This window comes from Hyaena hyaena, unplaced genomic scaffold (genome assembly GCF_003009895.1).
Source record: "Hyaena hyaena isolate Hyena2069 unplaced genomic scaffold, ASM300989v1 scaffold_29, whole genome shotgun sequence".
NCBI lineage: Eukaryota > Metazoa > Chordata > Mammalia > Carnivora > Hyaenidae > Hyaena > Hyaena hyaena.
In genome coordinates this window covers 2,046,474-2,068,628 of record NW_024080661.1, presented here as the reverse complement: position 1 = coordinate 2,068,628, position 22,155 = coordinate 2,046,474, and the positions used below count along the sequence as shown (strand labels likewise).

The following is a 22,155-nucleotide window of genomic DNA, read 5'->3' as shown; positions in this document are numbered from 1 at the left end:
TCTTCCTGCTGGGTTCCTTTTATAGTCCAGAACAGGAAGACAGGTCAGCCACTTGCTCTGTGAAGCACAAGCCTTTTCAGAGCCATGTGGGACCACCCACCTGTCCTCTAGAGATGAAGGCTACTGGGCTAGGGCATCCATCACGCCACTAATCCCAACGGGTAGGCAGGTGTTACCTTCCTTACTGCTACACAAGTTAGTTCTCTTCTGAAGCCGAAGACCAGGTAAAAGATGAGAGGCTAGGCTAGAAGGTGTGGGCTTGTCTCTGGGGACTTGCTGGACATGAGCTTGACCATGTACTGGGCCTGTGGAACGGGCACACCCTCCCTCAGTGGAAAGGGGAATGGTTCCAGGTACCCATCTGAGCCCTCTACAGAATAAGTTCTCGGGGTGCCTGGGTGGCTTAGTCGGTTAAGCGTCCGACTTTCGCTTTGGTCATGATCTCGCGGTTCGTGGGTTCGAGCCCCTCGTCGGGCTCTGTGCTGACTGCCAGCTCAGAGCCTGGAGCCTGTTTCAGAGTCTGTGACTCCCTCTCTCTCTGACCCTCCCCTGTTCACGCTGTCTCTCTCTCTCTCTCTCTCTCCTAGAAATAAATAAAACATTAAAAAAAAAAAAGAATAAGTTCTCTGTCCTTGCTGCTGCTATGCCGCTCAGGGTACAGATAAGTCACAGCCCAAAGGTTTAGCCTGGGCTCTCACAGCCCAACAGAGATTAGGCCTGGTTTAGGTGACCCTGAAATGCCCCCTCCACCCCCAATCAGGACCTGATCTCATTGCATTCTCCCCGTTTATGTTATTCCAAACAGTTCGGAGAGCAGGGACTATATCCCAGCCAGCTTCATATCACCAATGCCCCAATGATACCTGCTCACTGTACATTTATCCAGCAAAGACTTCTTGAACACCTATTAGGTGCTGGGAACTGAGACTAGTGATGAGTGACAAACATGTCTTTCTTGCCTTCATGGAACTTCTATTCCAGTGGGAGAGTCAGACCAAAAAAATAACTTAAAAAGAAAACAATTAGGGATTATGATAAAGGGTGAAAAGGCACAAGGGGGAGCAATGGAGAAGAATGGGAGTTGGATCTGCTTTAGATAAAGTAGTCGGAGGTGACATTAAAGCTAAATCTTTTTTAGTTCTTTTTGAAGCTTCACTGTAGCTTCTAGTGCCTATAAACCTCGTAACGACCTATCTTTAAGATGCATACTTTTCGTTTTTATTTTTTAAATTCCAGTGTCATTAATGCACAGCGCTGTATTAGTTTCAGGGGTACAGTATAGTGACCCAGCAGGCCCGTGCATTACTCAGTGCTCATCATGACGAGTGCACTCCTAACCCCTTCGCCTAATTCACCCAATCCCCCTGCCTACCTCCCCTCTGGGAGCTATCTGTTCTCTATAGTTAAGAGTCTGTTGTTCATTTGTCTTACGATTTTACTTTTAAGTAATCTCTACACCCAACGGGGCGGGGGTGGGGTGGGGAGAGGGGTTTTTCCAACTTACGACTCTGAGCTCGAGAGTCATATGCTCCACTGGAATGACCCAGCCAGGCATCCCAAGAGTCTCGTTTTTTGGTGTGTCTCTCTTTTTTCCCCTTTGTTCATTTTTTTGTTTGTTTGTTTCTTAAATTTCAATATGAGTGAAATCATATGGTATTTGTGTTTCTCTGATTTATTTCACTTATCATTATACTCCTGAGATTCATCCATGTTGTTACAAATGGCAAAATTCCATTCTTTTTTAATGGCTGAATAATATTCCAGTGTGTGTGTGTCTGTGTGTATACATATACATATATATACCACAGTGTGTGTGTTCTGTATATATGGATATACCAGATCTTCTTCATTCATGTTTCAGTGGACACCTGGACTGTTAGGCTAAATCTTTAAAGGTAAGAAGGAGTGTGCCTGGTTGAATGAATAAATGAATGAAGCAGTGACTGTGGATTAATTAGCTCACCTCTCCAGGTCAGTTTCTTCATCTGAGAAAGCTAGAGATTGGTCTGAATGATCAGGGCTCATCATAATACAGACAGGAAAAGGTGAAAACCTTTGATGAAAGGGGAAATGAGGTGGGAGAAGGGGAGAAGAGGGTGTGGTGGTCAGGCAGGAGTGGTAAAACATTTCCGCATGGCATTCACAGGTCCAGTAGGAAAGGACACAAAAGCAGGGCCGAGTCGCCCTTGTATGTTTCCTCCACGGAAACCATTAGGGCGAGCCTGTCACCCATTCCCAGGACTCTTGATTTGGAGAAAAACTTTGTCGTTCTTGTCCCAACCTTGCCCAGAAAGAGTAGGAGGAGGTAGTGTTAGCAGCCGGCAAAGAGAGTGAATCAAAACCCAGATGACTCAAATAGAAGCAGGCAGGCAGGAAAATTGATTAGACACATGTGACAGTGCAGGGTCTGGGTACCACCTTAGCCCTCAGGTTCTAAACCTTAGAAAATTAGGGTTTGCTGCAGAACCATCCAGGGACTCCACGTGCAGCTGCTGGTCTTCCATCAGATCAGAGGTTTGGGCAGTGACAGAAAGACTCGTTCCTCTGGGGCACCTGCCTGGCTCATTTGGAACATGTGACTCTTGATTTTGGGGGTTGTGGGTTCAAGCCCCGTGCTGCGTGTGGAGATTACTTTCAATCTTAAAAAACAAACAACCCCTGGAAAACCACAACTCATTCCTTCACCAAATTCCCAAATTCCTGTGGAGGTAACATACATCCTCTAATCAAATTAGCAAGACTTGAGTGAAAATAATTGTTGTTTTGTTTTGTTTTTAATGGCTTTATATTCTCTAAGACCACGTTCATGTCTATTTTCCAAACAAAACTTTTGGTTTAGAATTTTAAAAATTACTGGAGTGCCTGGGTGGCTCAGTCGGTTAAGTGTCCGACTTCAGCTCGGGTCATGATCTCAGAGTCCGTGGGTTCAAGTCCCGTATTGGGCTCTGTGTGGACAGCTCAGGGCCTGGAGCCTGTTTCAGTTCTGTGTCTCCCTCTCTCTCTGCCCCTCCCCAGTTCGTGCTCTGTCTCTGTCTCAAGAATAATAAATGTTAAAACAATTTAAAATAAAACATCTATTTAAAAAAATTACTATATTGAATTTTTGAAAATGTACTATTTGTTATTATTCATTAGCCCATGTGCTCCATCAGAAGATTTTATTTGCTTCATTCACTGCTGTATCATCCGCAGTGCCTTCAACAGTGCCTGGCTCATAATAATAGCTGTTGGGGCGCCTGGGTGGCTCAGTCGGTTAAGCGTCCGACTTTGGCTCAGGTCATGATTTCACAGTCTGTGGGTTCGAGCTGTGCTGACAGCTCAGAGCCTGGAGCCTGTTTCAGATTCTGTGTCTCCCTCTCTCTCTGACCCTCCCCTGCCCATGCTGTCTCTCTCTCATAGATTAAAAAAAAAAAACACATTAAAAACCCCCCGCTGTTGATGAATTAATTAGTGCATTGTGAAGCACTGTGCTAAGAACTTTATAGGAGTTATCTTTCACTGGGATCTCTATCTTATAAATGACAAAACTGAGGGGCGCCTGGGTGGCTCAGTGGGTGGAGCATCCAACTTTGGCTTAGGTCATTATCTTGCAGTTCGTGGGTTCGAGTCCTGCTTTGGGCTTGCTGCTCTTAACGCATAGTCTGCTTCGGATCTTCTGTCCCCCTTTCCCTCTGTCCCTCCCCTGCTCGTGCTCTCAAAAAAAAAAAAAATATATATATATATATATATATAAAACTGAAGATCAGGAAAGTTGATTTGCCCAAGGTCATACTCCAAAGACCATACAATACTTTGAAGGGCAGTGCTCAGAGAATAACAGGGACTGCTCATTGCCATGGAGAGCTTATTCACACAGAGTCAGTTCTTAATTCTCTTTCCCTCCAGATGGTGACCGGCTGCCCCCTGCATCCACAGCTCAGCCTGGGTGGCAGAGCGGAGATGTACTTTCAGCGGAGGTTCGCTCCGAGGAGGGCTCAGCTCAGGAACTTTTTGGCCCAGGGGCACCTGGGAGAGGGAACAGCTCCGGGTGTGCTGCCCAAGCTCAGCTGACAGCACCGGGGTAATTCCAATGTAGAGCTTACTCAGCAGCCCGGTGGCCTTTCTGGCCACAGGGCACCACTACCACCCTTCCCCCAACCCTGGTTCCCAAAAACCTTCTAGCTCAGTGTGAAGACTGGTAAGGAACGAGGAGATGGTTCAAACTCCAATTGGGAGGAAAGTTAACTTTAGGGGAAAAGTCCCCCCGACCTCTAGATTAAGAGTTTGACCACCGTCAAAAGGTTAACAGTAGACCTCATTATTGAGAAGGCAACGTGACCTTGCTGTTTAATTCCAAGACCACTTCATCCAGCACTGGCTGGGGAGTTGGCACAGCTGGTTAGCCCACGTGACTTGTGACTTTCGGCAAGGTTCTTAGCCCCTCTGTGCTTGTTTCTTCATCTATAAAATGGAACGAAGTTGGTACCTTTGTTACAGTGTGGATTAGGATGACTTTTACCACTCTACCTACGATGCTTATTATAAGCCTGACACTGGGTAAGTGCATGAAACAGACACCATATAACAACTAGTGAGTAATCTTGCTCCCATTCCCCGAGCTAACCCAAGGTTAAGAGGCTAGCCTGAAGTCATCAAGCAAATGAGGAGGGGGAAGAGCTGCGAGCCCAGGTCTCCCGAGGCCCTGCCATTCCCGGGTTTCTGGACACTGCTAGGTGATGCCATTTCTCCCAACTCCCCGACCTGTACTGCCAAGTATTTATTGAAGGTCTACTGTATGTCAGGCACTGCTCTAGGCTGGGGATACAATGGTAGGCAAGATAGCCAAGGTCACTGCACCAGGCAGCTGATATTATAATCAGGAAAACTGGCAATAAATAACAATTTAAAATATACTCTTAACAAGTGCTGTGAAGCAAATGGATGACCCATCATAAATACGGACAGCACAGACCCATTTTGTATCGCTAAGGTGTTGATGGCATCTGTCTAGGACAAATGTGAGAAAAGCCTGGGTTATGGTGCCTGACACACCTGGCTTTGAATTCAAGCTCCATGTGGTCTGATGAATCAGTCTTTCTGCGCCACCTTTCTCATCAGTAAAATGACAACAGGGATTGCCGAAGTTGGTGTGAGAATTGATACAATGGGACATACAGTATTTTCTCAGTGTTTAGTGTTTTTTACCTCAGACAGGTCGGAGCTGAAACCCTTGGTGAGGCCAGGTGGAACGGTAACCTCGTATTATGTGTGGTTTTCGAGTGTGTCGGGGAGGGGTGTATGTGGCAATGGGGAATTACCTGGAGAACTACTGAAAAGGAAGAAAGAAGGGGCGCCCAGTCGGTTGAGCATCCGGCTTTGGCTCACGTCATGATCTTGCGGTTCCTGGGTTCAAGCCCCGCATCGGGCTCTGTGCTGACAGCTAGCTCAGAGCCTGGAGCCTATTTCGGATTCTGTGTCTCCCTCTCTCTGACCCTCCCCTGCTCACGCGGTCTCTCTCAAAAATAAAAACATTAAAAAAAAAAAAAACTTCCTGGGAGAAGCAGCCCCTCCCTGTGCCACGAACTGGTATCATTCTTGTTCTCTCAGCGCATACTCCCTGGAGAAATGTCCTTGGTCGATGGCCATTGCCCAGAATTTAACGTCTTAGAATTATAAGTTACCCTTTACGACCCAGTGATCTCCAAAATTGGGCACAGAAATAAAATATTAGAACTTCTATTTATATATTTTTCATATAATTGCTTTTTAATATCTATTTTTGTGTCTTATGTTACACAATATAGGGGTACAGTAGTACAGTACAGGTATATAATTTATAAACACGGGGGGTATGCATGATCAGAACTTTCTGATGGGGGGTGCAATCAGAAAAGTGAAAGGCCACATGGAGGCTAAGGGAGGAAAATTATGGTCAGCCCTCATTTCACTTGCCCAACATAAACTAAGAAAGTGTGTATTTCCAGAAAGTAGCCTGCAGGCGCCACTCCGCTAATAAGCAACAGTAAAGAACGGACCTAGTTTCTTAAGTCCCAAGTTAGTGCTCTTCCCTCTACAAATTTCGGGGGGGGGGGCGTGGAAGTAGAAATTAAAGACACACCGCAAACCATGTAAGAAGCCAATTTTGGAGGCGCCATTAAACAAACCAGATTAGCCTGAAAAATATGCACAAGACAGAGCGATCTCCTGAGGGTTCAGAAGCACTTGGAACAAAAACCTCCTCCCCACCACCTTCTCACCACCGCGCCGTAGGCCAGTTATTTTCACTCATTTCTCATCACACGACGCAGCGTCCGTTTTTAAGACCAATGTGTCCTTCCTTTTCCCCAACTCGCACTCACATCTATCACCACCACGCGCTCGTTTCTTTCAAACCATTCATTTCGCCTCCGAGGTGACACCGTGTGGAACCAAAAATGAAGCGGCAAAATGTTGAAAATAAAAATAAAGCGGACTTTATTTAGAAGATAAAGATGGTGGTATCAGTTTTGGTTAATAAAGTTGGGCTCGAGTGTTTGTAACAGGTCTTTAATGCCATCACAGACTGGCATGCCAAGGGCATTCTGAATGCCAATTACAGACTGACGGTGTTTCAAAACCAAGATGCTATCAAAAGCTGATGGAGTTGAGATTTCTCTTAAAAGTCGGACTAACACACTTCTTAAATATCAGAGTGACTAGATTACTTGGTTCTGAAAGTGAAAACACTACACTGAGCACTGCCCCTCCTTTTCTGCACAAGTCCCTACGGCAATATTACAGTTGCCTCTGACAGTCCAAATTTCAACATTTCAACAGAGGGGAGCTGAGGGGAACTGGGAAAATGAAAAGCAAAATTAATAAATGTAACTGATACAGGCAGCTGCCACTTGCGGCAAACCAAAGCCTAGTCCGATGCCCATTTGCTTCACATTTGCACTGACATCTTCCCAAGCGGACGGTAACTACATTCTTGAAGGAATGTGCCAAGACTAGGGTGGGGAAGGCCCAGACAGCGAGTGGACTGAATGCAGTTCACATCCAGTTGCCTTCGGTGGTACAATCGATAATCAGGACAAACGCCCAGACTCTGGAAAACCCACTAGCCAAAAAGTAACTAGGAAAAGAGGATTAAATGCATAACCAGTGTAGAACGCCTGCGAGGCACCAAGACCACAGTCCAACCAGCCCATTTTCCTCCTCTCCATCACTGAATGGATCTGGGAGAAAAGCGTTAATAACAGCACTTGTCAACTGCTTCCCTGGAACAAAACATGACAAAACACACGGAAGGTTTTGTTTCCATTACGGTTCTCGGTGTACTTTATTCTCCTGCTGCTGTCTAGCTAAGCAGCCCACACAGGACAGAAATGGGTAGCACTGAGGAATGATCAGATTTTTTTTCTCCCCAAGATTCCTGCCCCCTCCCTAAGCCCTGACCAACCCCTAATCTATCAGGAATGGTTAGTGTATCACCCTCTCAAGAAACGATTGACATTTAAACTGGGGATTAAAGGGTCAGGTCTCTTCTTAGGGCTTAGCAGGTGGTACAAGCTCTTTATTCACAACGGAGTCTTTCCTTCAAACACCTGTTTTTTGTGTTTTTTTTTTTTTTTTTTTTTGTACACTGGTTCATAGATCGGCACTTGACTTTGAACCTGGCACCAAAAGGCACAATATCTGATACCCTGTACAAGAGCGATTAGAGATGCTGCCATCTGGATGAGCAAAACCGAGCCAATCCCACTTATGAATGGAAGGCTTGGATGGGGAGGGGAAAATGGCAAAGAGAAAAATGTAAGCCCACGTTTTTTGCTCAAATGGATGTGAAAGTGGGAATTTAAGGTCTTGTTTTTTTAATCCTCTGAATACCAGGAAGCAATTAAAAATCTTCCTTGGTGTTTTTGAAAGCAGCATATTCAAAATGCCAGCGAAAACTACTAGTAACTGCAAAAACTGAAAGGGGATCAAAGCTTACGGACATCCCACCTTATTGCTGAGATTCTAAACCCAAATTCCGGGTGCCCTGTTCCCTTGTAAAAGGGAAAATAACGAAGTCTGACTTATGGTTCTCATAGCACATCACACTTTTAAAAAAATATTAAAGTGTGTGACCAGGGGAATGTTTGACACCATTTTATTAATCTTCAACATCAGTGGAAAAATAAAACCTTTTTCAAGTGCCATTTTTGTCACAAGAGTTCTAGTATATATATGTATATATATATATACTTGTTTTTTGAGTTTTATTTTGTTGATTAGTTGGTTTTGAAGGGCAGCAAGAGACCAATACCACATTGTAGTCAATCAAATAAAAGAGAACAGAAGGCCAAGCAGTTTCCAAATGGTTATTTTATCAGATTGTTTGAACATTAAATTTATCCTCATTTGCAATCCAAAATAGTTACCTGAAGTTTGCTGTGTGTGTGTTTGTGTGTGTGTGTTTGCGCGCATGTTTACTTTTTTGTGTATTTGTTTTTAAACTCTTTGGCACAATTTTCTGGGGGTGTTCAGACTGCCACGATGCATGTCAGGAGAGACCTTTTCTTTTGTGCTGCCACTTCTGAGCATCTAAATTTTGGTTTGTTTGGGTTGTGGCTTTGTTTTGAAGTCTGCGTTCTTTATTTGTAACAATTGTATTTTAATTTTTTCTAGATCCTCTAACTCCAGAGTTTTCTTTTTCTCCCCCCTCCCCCCCCCACTTCTACATTCACAGTTGAACCATATTATTAGGAAAGGCGCCTTGATGAAAAGATCAGGATACGGGAGCTCTGACCATTCGTCAGTGTTTTCCCTAGAAGATAATTAAAAAAAAAAACAACAAAAAACAAAACAAAAACAAAACCTAAAGAGCGTCTTTCCTTTTTTTTTTTTTTCTTTTTTTTTTTTTTTTTTTTTTTTTTTTTTAAACACATTTCTTGTGCTGCATCAGTAGACAGAACTTCGGTTAGTTTTATGAAATGCAACATCTAACCCTTTTTTTTCTGGGAAAAAGAACTGCAATGACTTGAAGTTGAGAATGTGGATACCGCCTCACTCACACACACTCATTCTCAGACTGTAAGGAATCCCTCACCCTCCTTTTAGCCGGTACGCGTACAGTACCGTGTGGCAAAGGTACACCAAAGGTGGGCTTGAGACCCAGGCTCCATCTTTCTTATCAGTAGCAAAGGCCAGACTGCCTTTTACAACAAAGCACCACAGCTGAACCCAGTCCCTCCTCCTCTCCCAAACCAGTCACTCCACTCGGCACCGGCCAAAAGACAGAAAAGCTAGTCCTAGCCTGTCCTGGGAAGAGAGAACTTTCTTTTTTTTTTTCCTAAGCAAGTAAATCCATCGTTTTTCTCTTTTCCAAGATGGCCGACGTTAGGGTTTTCTACGAAGTCAGTGCTTACTTAGCTCACTAACAGCGCTGCTGTTGGCGGCTGCGGCTGCGGCCGTGGCAGGATTTTCAATGTGGTGTGTTTTCAAGCCTCACTCACTCATCCTCTCATTCCCAAACATTCAGCATCCGTGCACACTCCTCACTTCCGGGTTTTTCAAAAGATTGGAGATTTCCAGTGGGGGTCTCAGGTTATCATCCCAATGGTAACAGATCTAAAAATAGATGGAAAACAAGTCAACTTTGAGATCACATACAGCTGGAAGAGTCAAAAGCTTCTGATTCCTACAAGTAAGTGCTCACAAGCCAGAAATGAATTTGTCTAGTTTGTCCCAATAGAAGAACTAATTGTTTTTCTTGTCTTCCTATGTGCCAGCTACCTGCTCTCTCCATTAGCACCTAGATTAGAGGGTGGGAGGAAAGCTAACAAGACAAAACTCAAAATAGCCAATTTTATTGAGATCTCTGGAATAAGACAATAGTACGTAAGAGCTGAAAAACGTAAAGGAAGACTACATTTGAAAGCAACGGTCAAGGGTGCCTGGGTGGCTCAGTCAGTTTAGCGTCTGACTCTTGATTTCAGCTCAGGTCATGATCTCACGGTTAGTGAGCCCCTCTACAATGACAATGCAGAGCCTGCTTGGGATTCTCTCTCCCTGCCTCTCCCCTCCCCTCTCTCAAAAATTGAAAAGAAAACAAAAAGCAAGGGTCACACAACTCTTGACTTCGGATATCCTCTGTAGAGCTATGCAGCGTTTAAAAGCACTGCAGTAAAAAAAAAAAAAAAAGAGCAGGAGAAAGAAAATACTGGGAAAATGCCATTACCAATGACTTTATCAGGACCCCAAATCATGTGGAGCCTTCACTGAATTCTAGTTACTTAAGTTCTGTTCCTCATTAGCACGAGAAATCAAGTATTTGGCTCAAGGAAAGGCTGATGCCCAATCCTTCCACTAGTACAAGCCTGAGGAACAAAGGCTTGGCTTAAAAGCACTTATATGGGAAGGGATACAAAACAAAACACCCTGGGAAAGGCAGCCCTTGTCGCAATAGTCTGAAGGAACTGTGCCTCCTCCCCACGAGAGTAGAAGAAAGAGGGCAATGGAGACGCACTCTTACCAAGCTTGGTTCTTCAGTTTCCTCAGTTCTTTTGTTGCCCATGTAGCAAGGGTTTTTGCTTTGTTAGTCTTCGATCTCCGTCCTTCAGTTAACAGTTCATGGATCATTGGCCTAGCTTCTACTAATTTCAGTACGTCCTTCCCAAATGCTGTACACAAGTCCCTGTGCAGAATAAACACACCTGACAGTCAGCTCCTGGCCCCAAATTATCATGTTTTGAGCCTTCCAAATCAGTGCTAAGCTAGTTGTGGGTTTTCTTTGTATATGTATCTGCTTTTTAACATTTATTTTGAGAGAGAGTGAACGGAAGCAGGTGAGAGGCAGAGAGAGGGAGAGACAGAATCCCAACCAGGCTCCAAGCTGCCAGCACAGAGCCTGATGCGGGGGCTCAAATTCCTGAACCGTGAGGTCATGACACGAACTGAAATCAAGAGTCGGACACTTAACCGACCGAGCCTCCCAGGTGCTCCTGTGTTCCCCTATTTTTTAAAGCTGGAAGAAATGTTAAGGGTAAGTTGAGCACCTGCCCTCACCAGGTGCACGAATGAACTCTGGAGAGAGAGGACTGAAGTAGGTCCCCCAACTAACTCACGGTTCCTTCTAACGATGCCTCACACACTTTTCAACAGAGGAGGCTAGACGCAGGCAATTTGTTAACCAACCTCAGAATGTGGGACAGACAAATGCCTGCTGTTGCTCCTACACCTCTGAGAACTCGCTTCATAGAGTTTAACGAAGAGAAATTAGAAACCTGGAGAGTCTGGAATGAGACTAGAGCTAAGGTCTGGAATAAATTCTCCTCTGTGAGAACTCATAACAGGACACCATGGGCTCTACTGAAGAAAGAAACACCAGGGCACCTGGGTGGCTCAGTTGGTTAAGTGTCCAACTCTTGATTTCAGGTCTGACCATGATCTCCTGGTCTGTGGCACTGAGCCCCATGCTGGGCTCTACACGGACAGGACAGAGCCTGCTCGGGATTGTCTCTCTCTGCGTTTCTTCTCTCCCCCACTCTCAAAATAAACACACTAAAAAAGAGAAGCATCCATGTCAAAGAAGTACGTAATCACCATCCAGGCTACACTCAAAATTGTTTATCACCTGTCTTCGCATTTTCCAAAAGTTCTATGTAGCTACTGGAAAGAGAACATCACCTACCCTATCAGTCCAGCAGCACAAGCTACTACTCCGTCTGTATGATCCTCATCTCCAGCAATGTGGTCAATGAAAGACAGAATAAATTCTACTCTGGGTTGTACCAGCATCACATCCGCTATAAAAGAAAGAGAAAGTCTGATGAAGCTGTCCCACCCCTGGCAGGACTACACCCCTCATTTCAAAATTTCCAAATACACTATCCCCCCAGAAGGCTGGTTTCAGGTCGCAGCTTTAGTTGCACATGGTCACACCGAACTATTTTCTGAAATTAAGATGTCATTTTTCACATCGATACAAGAGGCAGATAGTCCCTTTGTTACAAGCAGAAATAATAGAGAAGGAACAAATGGAGCCTTTCCTCTAAGCCTGTGGTATCAAAGAGGTAAAGGACGAATATTTCCCCGATCAGTAACAGAAACATCAGGTGCCAGAGGAAATCTGATCTCCCAGTCCTTTAATTCAATCACACTGGGGGTGTGGATGTGCTCACAACTGCCACTCAGGGCTGGTGTAGACGCTGACCAGCACCAGAGCCTCGCAGGATCCCATCCCTTACAATGCTCATGGAAGGGAAGACCTGGCAGCAGATAAAGAGGAACAGAAATATTCTCTCCCCAAAAGCAACTCTTTTCATCAGGGCACTGTTCCTTCTCCCCTTCCTTTAAGTCCACAAGCGACAGAACTAGAGGCATCGCCCCTTTGGCTAAGTGAACTCTGGACTAAGTCAACTGGGCTGTATACTCAACGGTGCACGTTCTCCTGATCTCCCTTCAGTCCCTGGACAATTCCAGTATAGGCTTCCAAGCAGCCTTCCCGCAGCTCATTCAGATAATCCACCATGTCATAGTCCGACTGTAAGAGACAAAACAATGTCCATGATTCAAAGCTTTGGTTGTAGGGCTGTCAAAAACCCCTCTCATCCAGTCAGGGCTGGACTTAAAGACAGCTTTAAGCGTACCTTGTCCACCTGGGCTTGGGAAGCCTGCTGAAGAGTATTCAAGACGACCTCTAGATATTTTTTAAACTCTCCACCAATAGCAAGCGCAATATCACCAAACACGGACAGAATCTGTGGCTTCACAGACCTGTGGACATTTTCGTTCTGACAAAAAAAGAGAGAAAAGCAAATTAATAAAAGTCAAAACATGTTCCATCCAAAGGTTGTAACAAACAACTACTAACTTGCTGTGTACAGACCACAATTAACAAGGGTTCTCTCTGAAAAGAGGGATTATGTATATTCTTCACTGGCTTCCCTGCACCCTCCGTTCCATGTAGCGAGCATGCATTCCTTTAACTTTACAACCTTACTTTACATAATGACTTTGTGAAAAGGAACAATTCCTTTCTTCCTACATCTACAGGTAATCTTCTGGCAACTTAGAGCTCCCTCTCACTAAGTTTTTAATCATGTTTCCAATTGACAATTTCTTCAGATCCTAGTAGACTGGCTTGTGCGTGTGGACACTCACCCCCAGGTTCTCCAGGAGGAGCTGCATCACCTCGTCACAGAAAGGTAAGATGTTGGACTGCAGGGCGCGGCATAAGTCTCCCACTAAGCCCACAGCTGCCAAACAAACCTGCAAAGAATCCAGGAAATGATCTCCCAAACAGAAAAGGCCAACTGCAGGGTAAGGCATTATTATTATTTTTTAAAAATTTTTAAATGTTTACTATCGAGAGACAGAGCATGGGCAGGGGAGGAGCAGAGAGTGGGGAAGACACAGAATCGGAAGCAGGCTCCAGGCTCTGAGCTGTCAGCAACAGAGCCTGACACGGGGCTTGAACTCACAAACTGCGAGATCATGACCTGAGCCGAAGTCGGATGCTTAACCGACCTGAGCCACCCGGGCACCTCAATAAGGCATTATTTTTACTTAGCTGCTGCTCCTTTATCACCTGAGCCTAGAGTGGACAAAGAAAACATTCTACTTCTCAGAGATTTGCTCATTTTAACAACCAGTACGGCAGGAAAAGAACTAAGACACCCAAGGTTATCATTAAGAAATGACAGAAATGACAATATTCCCCAGGAATGATGGTGACAAGAGCCAGGTGGTTAAGAAAGAGAAGGAATAAGCCCTGCTCTTAGGGCGCTGTGCTGGTACATCTAACATCCTGGTTTTTTTCATGGACTACTTCTAGTTCACACACTCAGGGCAACAGAATAGGGTAGCTTTGCACCCAGGGACAAGGCACTGAGACTGCCTGGATTTGTACCACCATGACTGTCCGGTATAAATGAGAATATAAATGTATTCTACCGAAAAGCATAGACTACCTGGTACTCAGCATAATTTTTCAATCCAATGCCCAGGAAGGGTTTAAAGGCCTCCATGTACTTTAGGAATTCACCACCCAAGACTGCAAAGAAGCAAACTGTTAGCACCAAAGGATATCACAGAAGTGAGCAAAAATAACCACTCCAGCTCTCCCAAAACATATTCACTCCACACAACAGGTTGGGTGGAGCATGCAATAATTACCAATTCTCCCATGAAGACATTAAGGGTGTCTCCAACAAGCCCACTTCCTAAGTGCTGCAAGAGCCTAACTCTTATGCCCTGAAGATAATGCCAAATCTCCACGGAGTGGGATTTTTCACTTTGGCTGAAAGAAATTCAAATGGTTTTTTTTCCAAGGAATGTCAGGGTAAATTTTGAGTTGGATGAGCCAACAATACTAACTCTTGGCCACCTCTTCGTCGGGTTGTAACACATCTTCTCTGGCAGCCAGCTTTAAGACAGAGTCCGTCCCTGGGCAACTCCATCAAGGACTTATTTAACAAGCCAGTCAGGGAAAGCCAACTGGGCTTCTTTCTGAATTCACCACTCCAGGAGTCATAATGAACTGCCGTGTCCCGTCAGGGCAGTTACATGGGGCCAGATCAGTTGAACATATGCTCCTTAAGCTGGAAATAGGTCTGGTCCTCAGAGAAGTAGTCCTCAGGTAATGGTCTTGGTAATACACCTTACAGGCCATCCCTGAAGAAGCATTTCAGGTTTCTGAAGTGCTCTTTACTGTGCTTTTAAACTGCCCTTCAAAGAGTCTGAAGCAGACATGACTCCTCCAAAGCAATTTTGTATAGTCAGACATAGAACAACCAGAAAACCAATTAATTCCTAGAGCTCTCGATGTTTCATTCCATCCCATACAAAGGACCATGATGTGTCAACCTGGAGTCTGAAGCATTACAACTTGAACCAGAAGGTAGCAAGTTCCAGCAAAGAAAACAGAAACCTTTCTTTCCTCCTTCCTTGAAAGGAGCCAAACCTCAATAAAGCAAGTAGACTTTTAGGGGAAAAAGGAACCTGACATATATGGGGTAGGCGATAACAGTTTTCCCCCCAAAACACTGCCAATCTGAGCTGCAAACTGGCCTATTTATTTGAATGAAAGTGGCAAAGCAGGTATGTACAAATTCATACTTATGTTTAACCCAACTCTGCACTCAAGTCATGCCCCAGTAAATGAGAAGACATGACCATGCTCTCTGTGGTCAAAAATCCCCCCTGGCCTTTGAAACTCCCATGCCCTAAAGACGCTCCTTGCCCAATTTTGGCTCACTGACCTTCCACCAGGGTGCTAACTGCCATCAGGGCATCTTCTTGCACTCCCCCAGACCCAGCTGTGCTTTGGAACATCCTTAATAGGGAGGCCATGACCACATCAGAGATCTGCAAAGCATCTTGATGTTGCACTTTCCGGAGAACATTCTGTGAAATGAACAAGAAAGAGTTCAGGATCTGTTGATTCTAAAGCCTCCAATCAGAACCCTATACATACCTTTCTAAAAAAAAGAAAAAAAATCCATTAACTCCCTTGACTTTTTTTTTTTTGGAAAAACCAAATATACTTTTTATAATCAAAAGCTTTCACAGTGTAAATCACCTGCAACAAAACATGCATTTTAATATCCCTTCTACTTCCCAGTTCAGAATGAACACGAGATGATCTTCCATGGTACATAAAGTCATCTCTTCTCCAGGTCATTCATTGTCTGATAAAACCATCAGCAGACCCCACATTCCAATCTTCCTGGAATGGCAGCTGAATTTATTTGAGCTTTAAAAAACAATAGGTTGTATTATAGTTTCTACTCATAAAACAATTCTTCCTATATTCTAACCTATTTACAGATGCTGGCAAAGAAATAGCTTTGAAAAAATAAAGCCAAGTGAATTATCCTAATTCAATATTCCTCAAACCTCACTCCTTAGCCTTTAATTTGTTTCAACTAATGTTACCAGATCATTCCTATATTTACCAGATCTAAGGAAAGACCTTAACAGTCAAGCTTAAAAAAAAAAGTTAAGTTTGGCTATGAAAGAAAAGGGAGTTCACAGGGAAGATGACCTAGTTAGCCTCACTCATACTAAAACCTAGTACCTATGTAAGTAAGCATTAGACAATTTCCAAGGTTTTCCTGATCTTTGGTTAAAAAAGGGAATAGCACTTCAGCCACTCCAGGAGTCCAGTCATGAATGAGTGACGTTTGATTTTCGGATTCCTGGTCTCCCCTCAAAAGACTACTCTGAATAACAGGTTCTAAGACATAGATTATAATAAAGCTTCCCATAGGAACTTTTGTTTCAAAAGATGGTAGAAAAACTCAAGGCTACATTTTCTAGCCGAGTGAACCATAGCTGGGGACCAAATCTGGCTGGGCTACACTTGGACAACCCAATAAAATCCAAAGACTGCAAGCTGCCAACACAACATAGCTATACAGCTGGGAGGACCATCATAAAACCAGTAGTTTCCTTCCCTAAACTGGGCAAAAGACAAATTCTGCCTTTATGGACAGAATAGGGAAAACTCTCTCAATCAACCACAGATAAAGGCTTTCGAGAACACTTTTTTTTAAATTATTTTTTTAATGTTTTATTTATTTCTGAGAGAGAGAGACAGCATGAGCAGGGGAGGGTCAGAGAGAGAGAGGGAGATACAGAATCTGAAGCAGGCTCCAGGCTCTGAGCCAGCTGTCAGCACAGAGCCCGACGTGGGGCTGGAACCCATGAACCGTGAGATCAAGACCTGAGCCGAAGTTGGACGCTTAACCGACTGAGCCACCCAGGCGCCCCTCGAGAACACTTTCTGATCAGCCTGAGAACTGGTAAGTGACAGAACACCACTGTACCTGAAGAGTTGCGCAGAGCAAAGACTGGAGGTCATTGAACTGGATCCTATCCGATGTGCTTTGGATATGGGACTACAAAGAAAAGAAGATCATCATACTCTGAATAAACACCTTCTAAAAGAGCCCTGAACTTCCTCAATGCTTCCATTTTTGCTGGGTTTGTCAACCATTAAATAATCTCTGCTAAGGCTAATGTAGGAAATAAACAAACTTAACATATGTATACGGTGTGATGCGTGCACATAAACTGGGATGAGCAATGCACTTAATGGAGCAATTTGTGAAAGCCTTACACCTCTCTGAGAAAATACAGATTTACACGTAAATATAAACACCAAGAAGAGAGACCATGCCCCACCTCCTACCACGCCGGAAAGCCCAGTCTCACCTCCATCTGGAGCACCTGCTGCAGTCGCTCCATGATAACCAGAGTTGTCTTCTGCACTGCAGGGTAACAATCCTTGGCACTGTTTTTCACAATTTCCATCAGAGATTCATATGCAGAACTCCTCAGGTTGTTCTGGTGTCCATCAGGTCTGCAAGGAACACACAACAACGTTAAAGTCTCACCTGAGAAAGAAGAGAGTTGTTAATGACACAGACCTTGTTGCAAAGAAACTAAGGATCCTATGGGGCACCTGGGGGACTCAGTCAGTTAAGCATCTGATTTCAGCTCAGGTCATGATCTCCCAGTTTTTGAGTTTGAGCCCTGCGTCGGGCTCTGTGCTGACAGCTCAGAGCCTGGAGCCTGTCTTTGGATTTTGTGTTTCCCTCTCTCTCTGCCCGTCTCCTGCTCACACACTTTCTCTCAAAAATAAATAAACGTTTAAAAAAGAAAAAAAGAAAAGGAGGATCTTAGAAAGTGATATGGTTGCAAACGTGGTTTGAGTTTGACAACACAATACAACCAGGACACAAATTTTCAACTGTGAAGCCAATGGCTATCTTCGTTATGGGTCTCCAGGCCTACTTAAACTTTAGAATGGCTCTTTGGGAAGGGGCTAAAATTATAGGGAAAGAAATTAGTTTAAAATGCTGAAGGGTGCCTGGGTGGCTCAGGCAGTTAAGTGTCCGACTTTGGCTCAGATCATGATCTCATGGCTCGTGAGTTTGAGCCCTGTGAACTGTGCTGTCTACGCTGACAGCTTAAAGCCTGGTTCAGAGTCTGTGTCTCCCTCTCTCTCTGTCCCTCTGCTGCTCTCTCTCAAACATAAGCATTAAAAAAAAAAGGGTGTGTGTGTGCCTGGGTGGCTCAGTTGATTGAGCCATGATCGGCTCAGATCATGATCTTGTGGCTCCTGGGTTCAAGCCCCGCGTCGGGCTCTGTGCTGACAGCTAGCTCAGAGCCTGGAGCCTGTTTCAGATTCTGTGTCTCTCTCTCTCTCTCTGACCCTACCCTGCTCATGCTGTCTCTCTCTCAGAAATAAATAAAACAGTAAAAAAAAAATAATAATAAATAAATAAATAAAACAAACCCAGCTTCTTCCTAATGGTTCCTTTTAAGCATGGCTTTAGGTAGAGCTCATACAACCAAAATGAAAGGTTATTCCAACTTCTAGCCCCATAAAACTACATTTCACGGGTGCCTGACTGGCTCAGTTGGTGGTGCATGTGACTCTTGTTCTTGGGTTTGTAAATTCGAGCTGCACAATGGGTGTAGAAATTACTTAAAAATAAATCTTTACTTTTTAACATTAAAAAAAATTTTTTAACTGTTATTTATTCTTGAGAGAAAGAGACAGAGCACAAGTGGGGGAGGGGTAGAGAGAGGGAGACACAGACTCCGAGGCAGGCTCCAGGCTCTGAGCTGGCAGTCAGCACAGAGCCCATCATGGGGCTCAAACCCATGAACCGTGAGATCATGACCTAAGCCGAAGTTGGGCACTGAACCAACTGAGCCACCCAGGCACTCAGGTATTTTCTTATTTTTTTTTTTTTCAAAGCCCCAACATGGGGCTCAAACTATGACCCTGAAATCAAGGGTTGCATGCTCTGACTGAGCCAGCCATGTGTCCCTTTCTTATTTAAACAGTGTCCCATAAGATTCTCTTAATGCTTTCTGTTCCTATGATTAGGTTAGACAGATGCCCCCCTACACAAGGCAAAAGGAGCTGGATGCAAAGATACACCCGCTTCTGGGTGCGGTCAGTCACCTGTCTGTGGTCTCCAGGAGCTTCTGAACTATGAGTTCAAAAGAAGAAGAGAGGCAATAGGTAGCTGGTTCTTCCTGATCATCAGCCACATCTGCAGCTTCATAAGCAGCTTCAGCCAGACTGGAGAAAGCCTTCAACAGAGACACAGTTAATATTAGTCCTGAAAAGAACCCCTCCCCAGGATAACCTCCTTTTTCTTTAACACGCCATGGGTGGGGGTTCCTTTCCAAACGACCTAAGAATCAATCACTCAATGCCAGTGAATCCTCTCAGCTTTTCCTGTCAAGGTCCTCAAGATGATCACTTAACAAGAGGTATCCTTAAAACTAAATATTTACTCATGTATTTATCTATTTATGTCATTTGTCCCACTCCAACCTCTCTCCGTAGCAGTGTCCTTTCATCTACCACAAATACCTGCCACTACGTCATTTCTTTTTCCACTTACAGAAAGGCTTTTAGCCCCACTCCTTCCTCATCTGAACTTCCTCCCCCACGCCCCCAAAGGTCCCTAATGAAATACCTTCAGCCTGCACTGACTCAGCACTTGGGCCGCCTACTTTTGCCCCCTTCCCAGCAATGGTACTTTTTATAGCTTGCAACTCTTTACCTTAATCAAAAATTTCTTGTCCCCAAGCAACTGAAGAAAGAAAACCAGGTCCAGACAGTTTTCCCACCGGGTTAGCATGACTGTTCTAAATGGTTTGGGAACCAGTCACCATGAGTCAACAGCTCCCACTGGCTCATGCAATTGGCATCCCCCAGATTTTAAATGAGGAAGGAGATGCTATTCAGAAAAGGCCCTCCAGTGAGGTAGACCCATCTCTCCCCCACACCTCCCACCTCCCTGCCAGTGGCTCAGCCCAGCTCCATAGCTCAGTGGAAGGAAAAGCCTTACCCAGCACACATTTGAGGCCACTCTGGGCTCAGCACTGAGGCCCTCAATCAGACACTGCAGCAGCGGGGTCAAGTAGACATCATTGATGGCAGCTTCAGGGAGCAGCTCACAAATTCGGCCCACAGTCCACGCAGTTGTATCTCGAACAACCACACTGGGGTCTTTCATTAATTCTATTAGGGTGGGCATAGCCTGCAAACACAGCCATTATTAGCAGAGCAAAACAAAGATCAAGATTCATGTTGACTGATACCTCAGAGGAGAAAATGCTGACGGTTGGGATTTTTCTTTAAAAAATTTTTTTTTAGTAATCTGTACACCCAATATAGAGCTCAAACTCCCAACTCAAGACCGAGAGTTGCACGGTCTTCTGACAGAGCTACCCAGTGGCCCCCTGATGGCTTTGGGTTTTAACCCAAAGCACAGAGACCATCTGTCATTTTAAAAGATATGTCTGTCCTATATTGAACAGTATAATAAAATTAAAAGGAGAAGTGAAACAGTCCTCTCTTTACCAAATCCCAGCAGAGAGTTTCACTAAACGTCTAGCAGGAAAAAGCGTCCAGCAGACTTCCACTAAAATCACTTAGGTGGTGCACCTCCATGCAGCTGGCTCCACTGGGACAGGCCGAGTACCACAGGCACTACACTCAATTCCAATGGACTCTCGGATCACGTGTGATAGTAAAACACACTAGTTCTACAAGACTTTTCATTACACAGGTATCATTTTGTCCTCAGGACAGAATCTTCACATAAAAATTATGGGGACGTTTATGATACAGCAGTAAGTGAAAACACAAGTCCTAAGAGTGCTGCACGGGAAGACGTCCATCCTGTTACACCTGCGTATGTGCACACAGAAGACAGCTACACAGCTCAACACTAAGAGTTAAGAATGCTATTCCTTCAGTAATGGGAGTAAAGGAGACTTTTCCTGCATTTTCTCAAGTCCTGAGTTTTGTTGACAATCCAGAAATAACCTTTGTGGAGGAGCACGTATAGTTTGTTCTGAAAAAAATTTTTTAATGTTTTATTTATTTGTGTGTGAGAGAGAGAGCGAGCGAGCGAGCAGGGGATGATCAGAGAGAGAGGGAGACACAGAATCTGAAGCAGGCTCCAGGCTCTGAGCTAGCCGTCAGCACAGAGCCCGACATGGGGTTTGAACCCACCAACTGTGAGATCATGATCTGAGCTGAAGTCGGACGCTTCAGTTTGTTTTTAAAATAAAGGCATGCTTTTGAGTAAAAAGCTCGAACAATAAATATCCCACGGAAAAGCCCCCAGCCTCACCTGTATAACTAGTGGTTTGAGCTGATTGGGCTCTGGTCCTTCCAAGATACAGCCAAAAGCCATTACTGCTGCATCACGGTACCGCCAGTCAGGGTTCTTGATGTGTTCTTTAATGAAGGGGAGGACGTGTGGGACGATGTCATCTTCACAGCAGGTAGCCAGAAGCATAAGACACACACCTGCTGCTTTGCAGGGGTTCCAGTCGTCATCGTCATCATTTTCGTCCTGATGATGAGAATGTGGCACTAGTTCTGTTTTCGTTCAAAGAATCACTTCAACTCAAAAAAAAAAGTTTCACTAACTCCAAAGATCTTCTGGCTACTCCCAAATGTCGTTGGAACTTAAGTTTTGGGGGCGTAAATAAAATATAAGACTTGTATATATACACCCATATATATATATATAAAAAATACTAAAATTTATTAATTTTGAGCAAGAGCGAGCGCACATGCATGAGAGCAGGGGAGGAACAGAGAGAGCAAGAATCCCAAACAGGCTCCGTGCTATCAGCGTGGAGCCCAATGCAGAGCTCGATCTCACAAACCAGGAGATTATGACCCGAGCCAAAATCAAGAGTTGGACACTCAACAGACTGAGCCACCCCATAGAAACCTTTATATTTTAATCTCTTCCGTAAAGGTTCATCAAAGCATAGCCTTTGTTAATTAAATAAGATGCAGATGGAAGGAAGTCCCACTTAGTACTATACAAGGACACGGACACACTTCCACTACATGCAACAAGGATGGAACTGAAGCGAAAGGCAGAGCAAGAGTATACACCATATGATTCTAGTTAAGTAAAGCCCCAAATCAACCCAAATTAATCTATGATGGTAAAGATGAGGGAGGGAATGAGTAGGAAGAGGTAAAGGAAGCCGTGAGGCGGCTTCTGGTGTGCTAATAATTACTATAGTTCAATGAAAAGTTAAACCAAAACCAAAGTCAAAACCAAGATTCCACTCGGATTTCTCCGGAAACTAGAATTCAACGTCTAGCTTCCTTATTGTGGCTATTCACGCCACATAATCAATTTA

The 22,155-nt window shown here is 44.3% G+C and overlaps 1 protein-coding gene across 1 annotated transcript in view; it reads right to left on the bottom strand.

Annotated features, from left to right (window-relative positions):
* Positions 1 to 6,429: 6,429 nt before the first annotated feature.
* KPNB1 (karyopherin subunit beta 1) overlaps positions 6,430 to 22,155 on the bottom strand; it is a 28,517-nt gene continuing 12,791 nt past the window's right edge. The window contains exons 10-22 of the mRNA XM_039227715.1: positions 21,120 to 21,344; positions 19,827 to 20,018; positions 18,929 to 19,059; positions 17,164 to 17,311; positions 16,776 to 16,847; positions 15,207 to 15,351; positions 13,917 to 13,999; positions 13,108 to 13,215; positions 12,594 to 12,737; positions 12,382 to 12,487; positions 11,636 to 11,750; positions 10,478 to 10,639; positions 6,430 to 9,573 (exon numbers count right to left, since the gene is read on the bottom strand). Coding sequence (XP_039083646.1) covers position 9,573; positions 10,478 to 10,639; positions 11,636 to 11,750; positions 12,382 to 12,487; positions 12,594 to 12,737; positions 13,108 to 13,215; positions 13,917 to 13,999; positions 15,207 to 15,351; positions 16,776 to 16,847; positions 17,164 to 17,311; positions 18,929 to 19,059; positions 19,827 to 20,018; positions 21,120 to 21,344 — 1,632 coding nt within the window. The 3' untranslated portion in view covers positions 6,430 to 9,572. The remainder of the gene's footprint in view (positions 9,574 to 10,477; positions 10,640 to 11,635; positions 11,751 to 12,381; positions 12,488 to 12,593; positions 12,738 to 13,107; positions 13,216 to 13,916; positions 14,000 to 15,206; positions 15,352 to 16,775; positions 16,848 to 17,163; positions 17,312 to 18,928; positions 19,060 to 19,826; positions 20,019 to 21,119; positions 21,345 to 22,155) is intronic.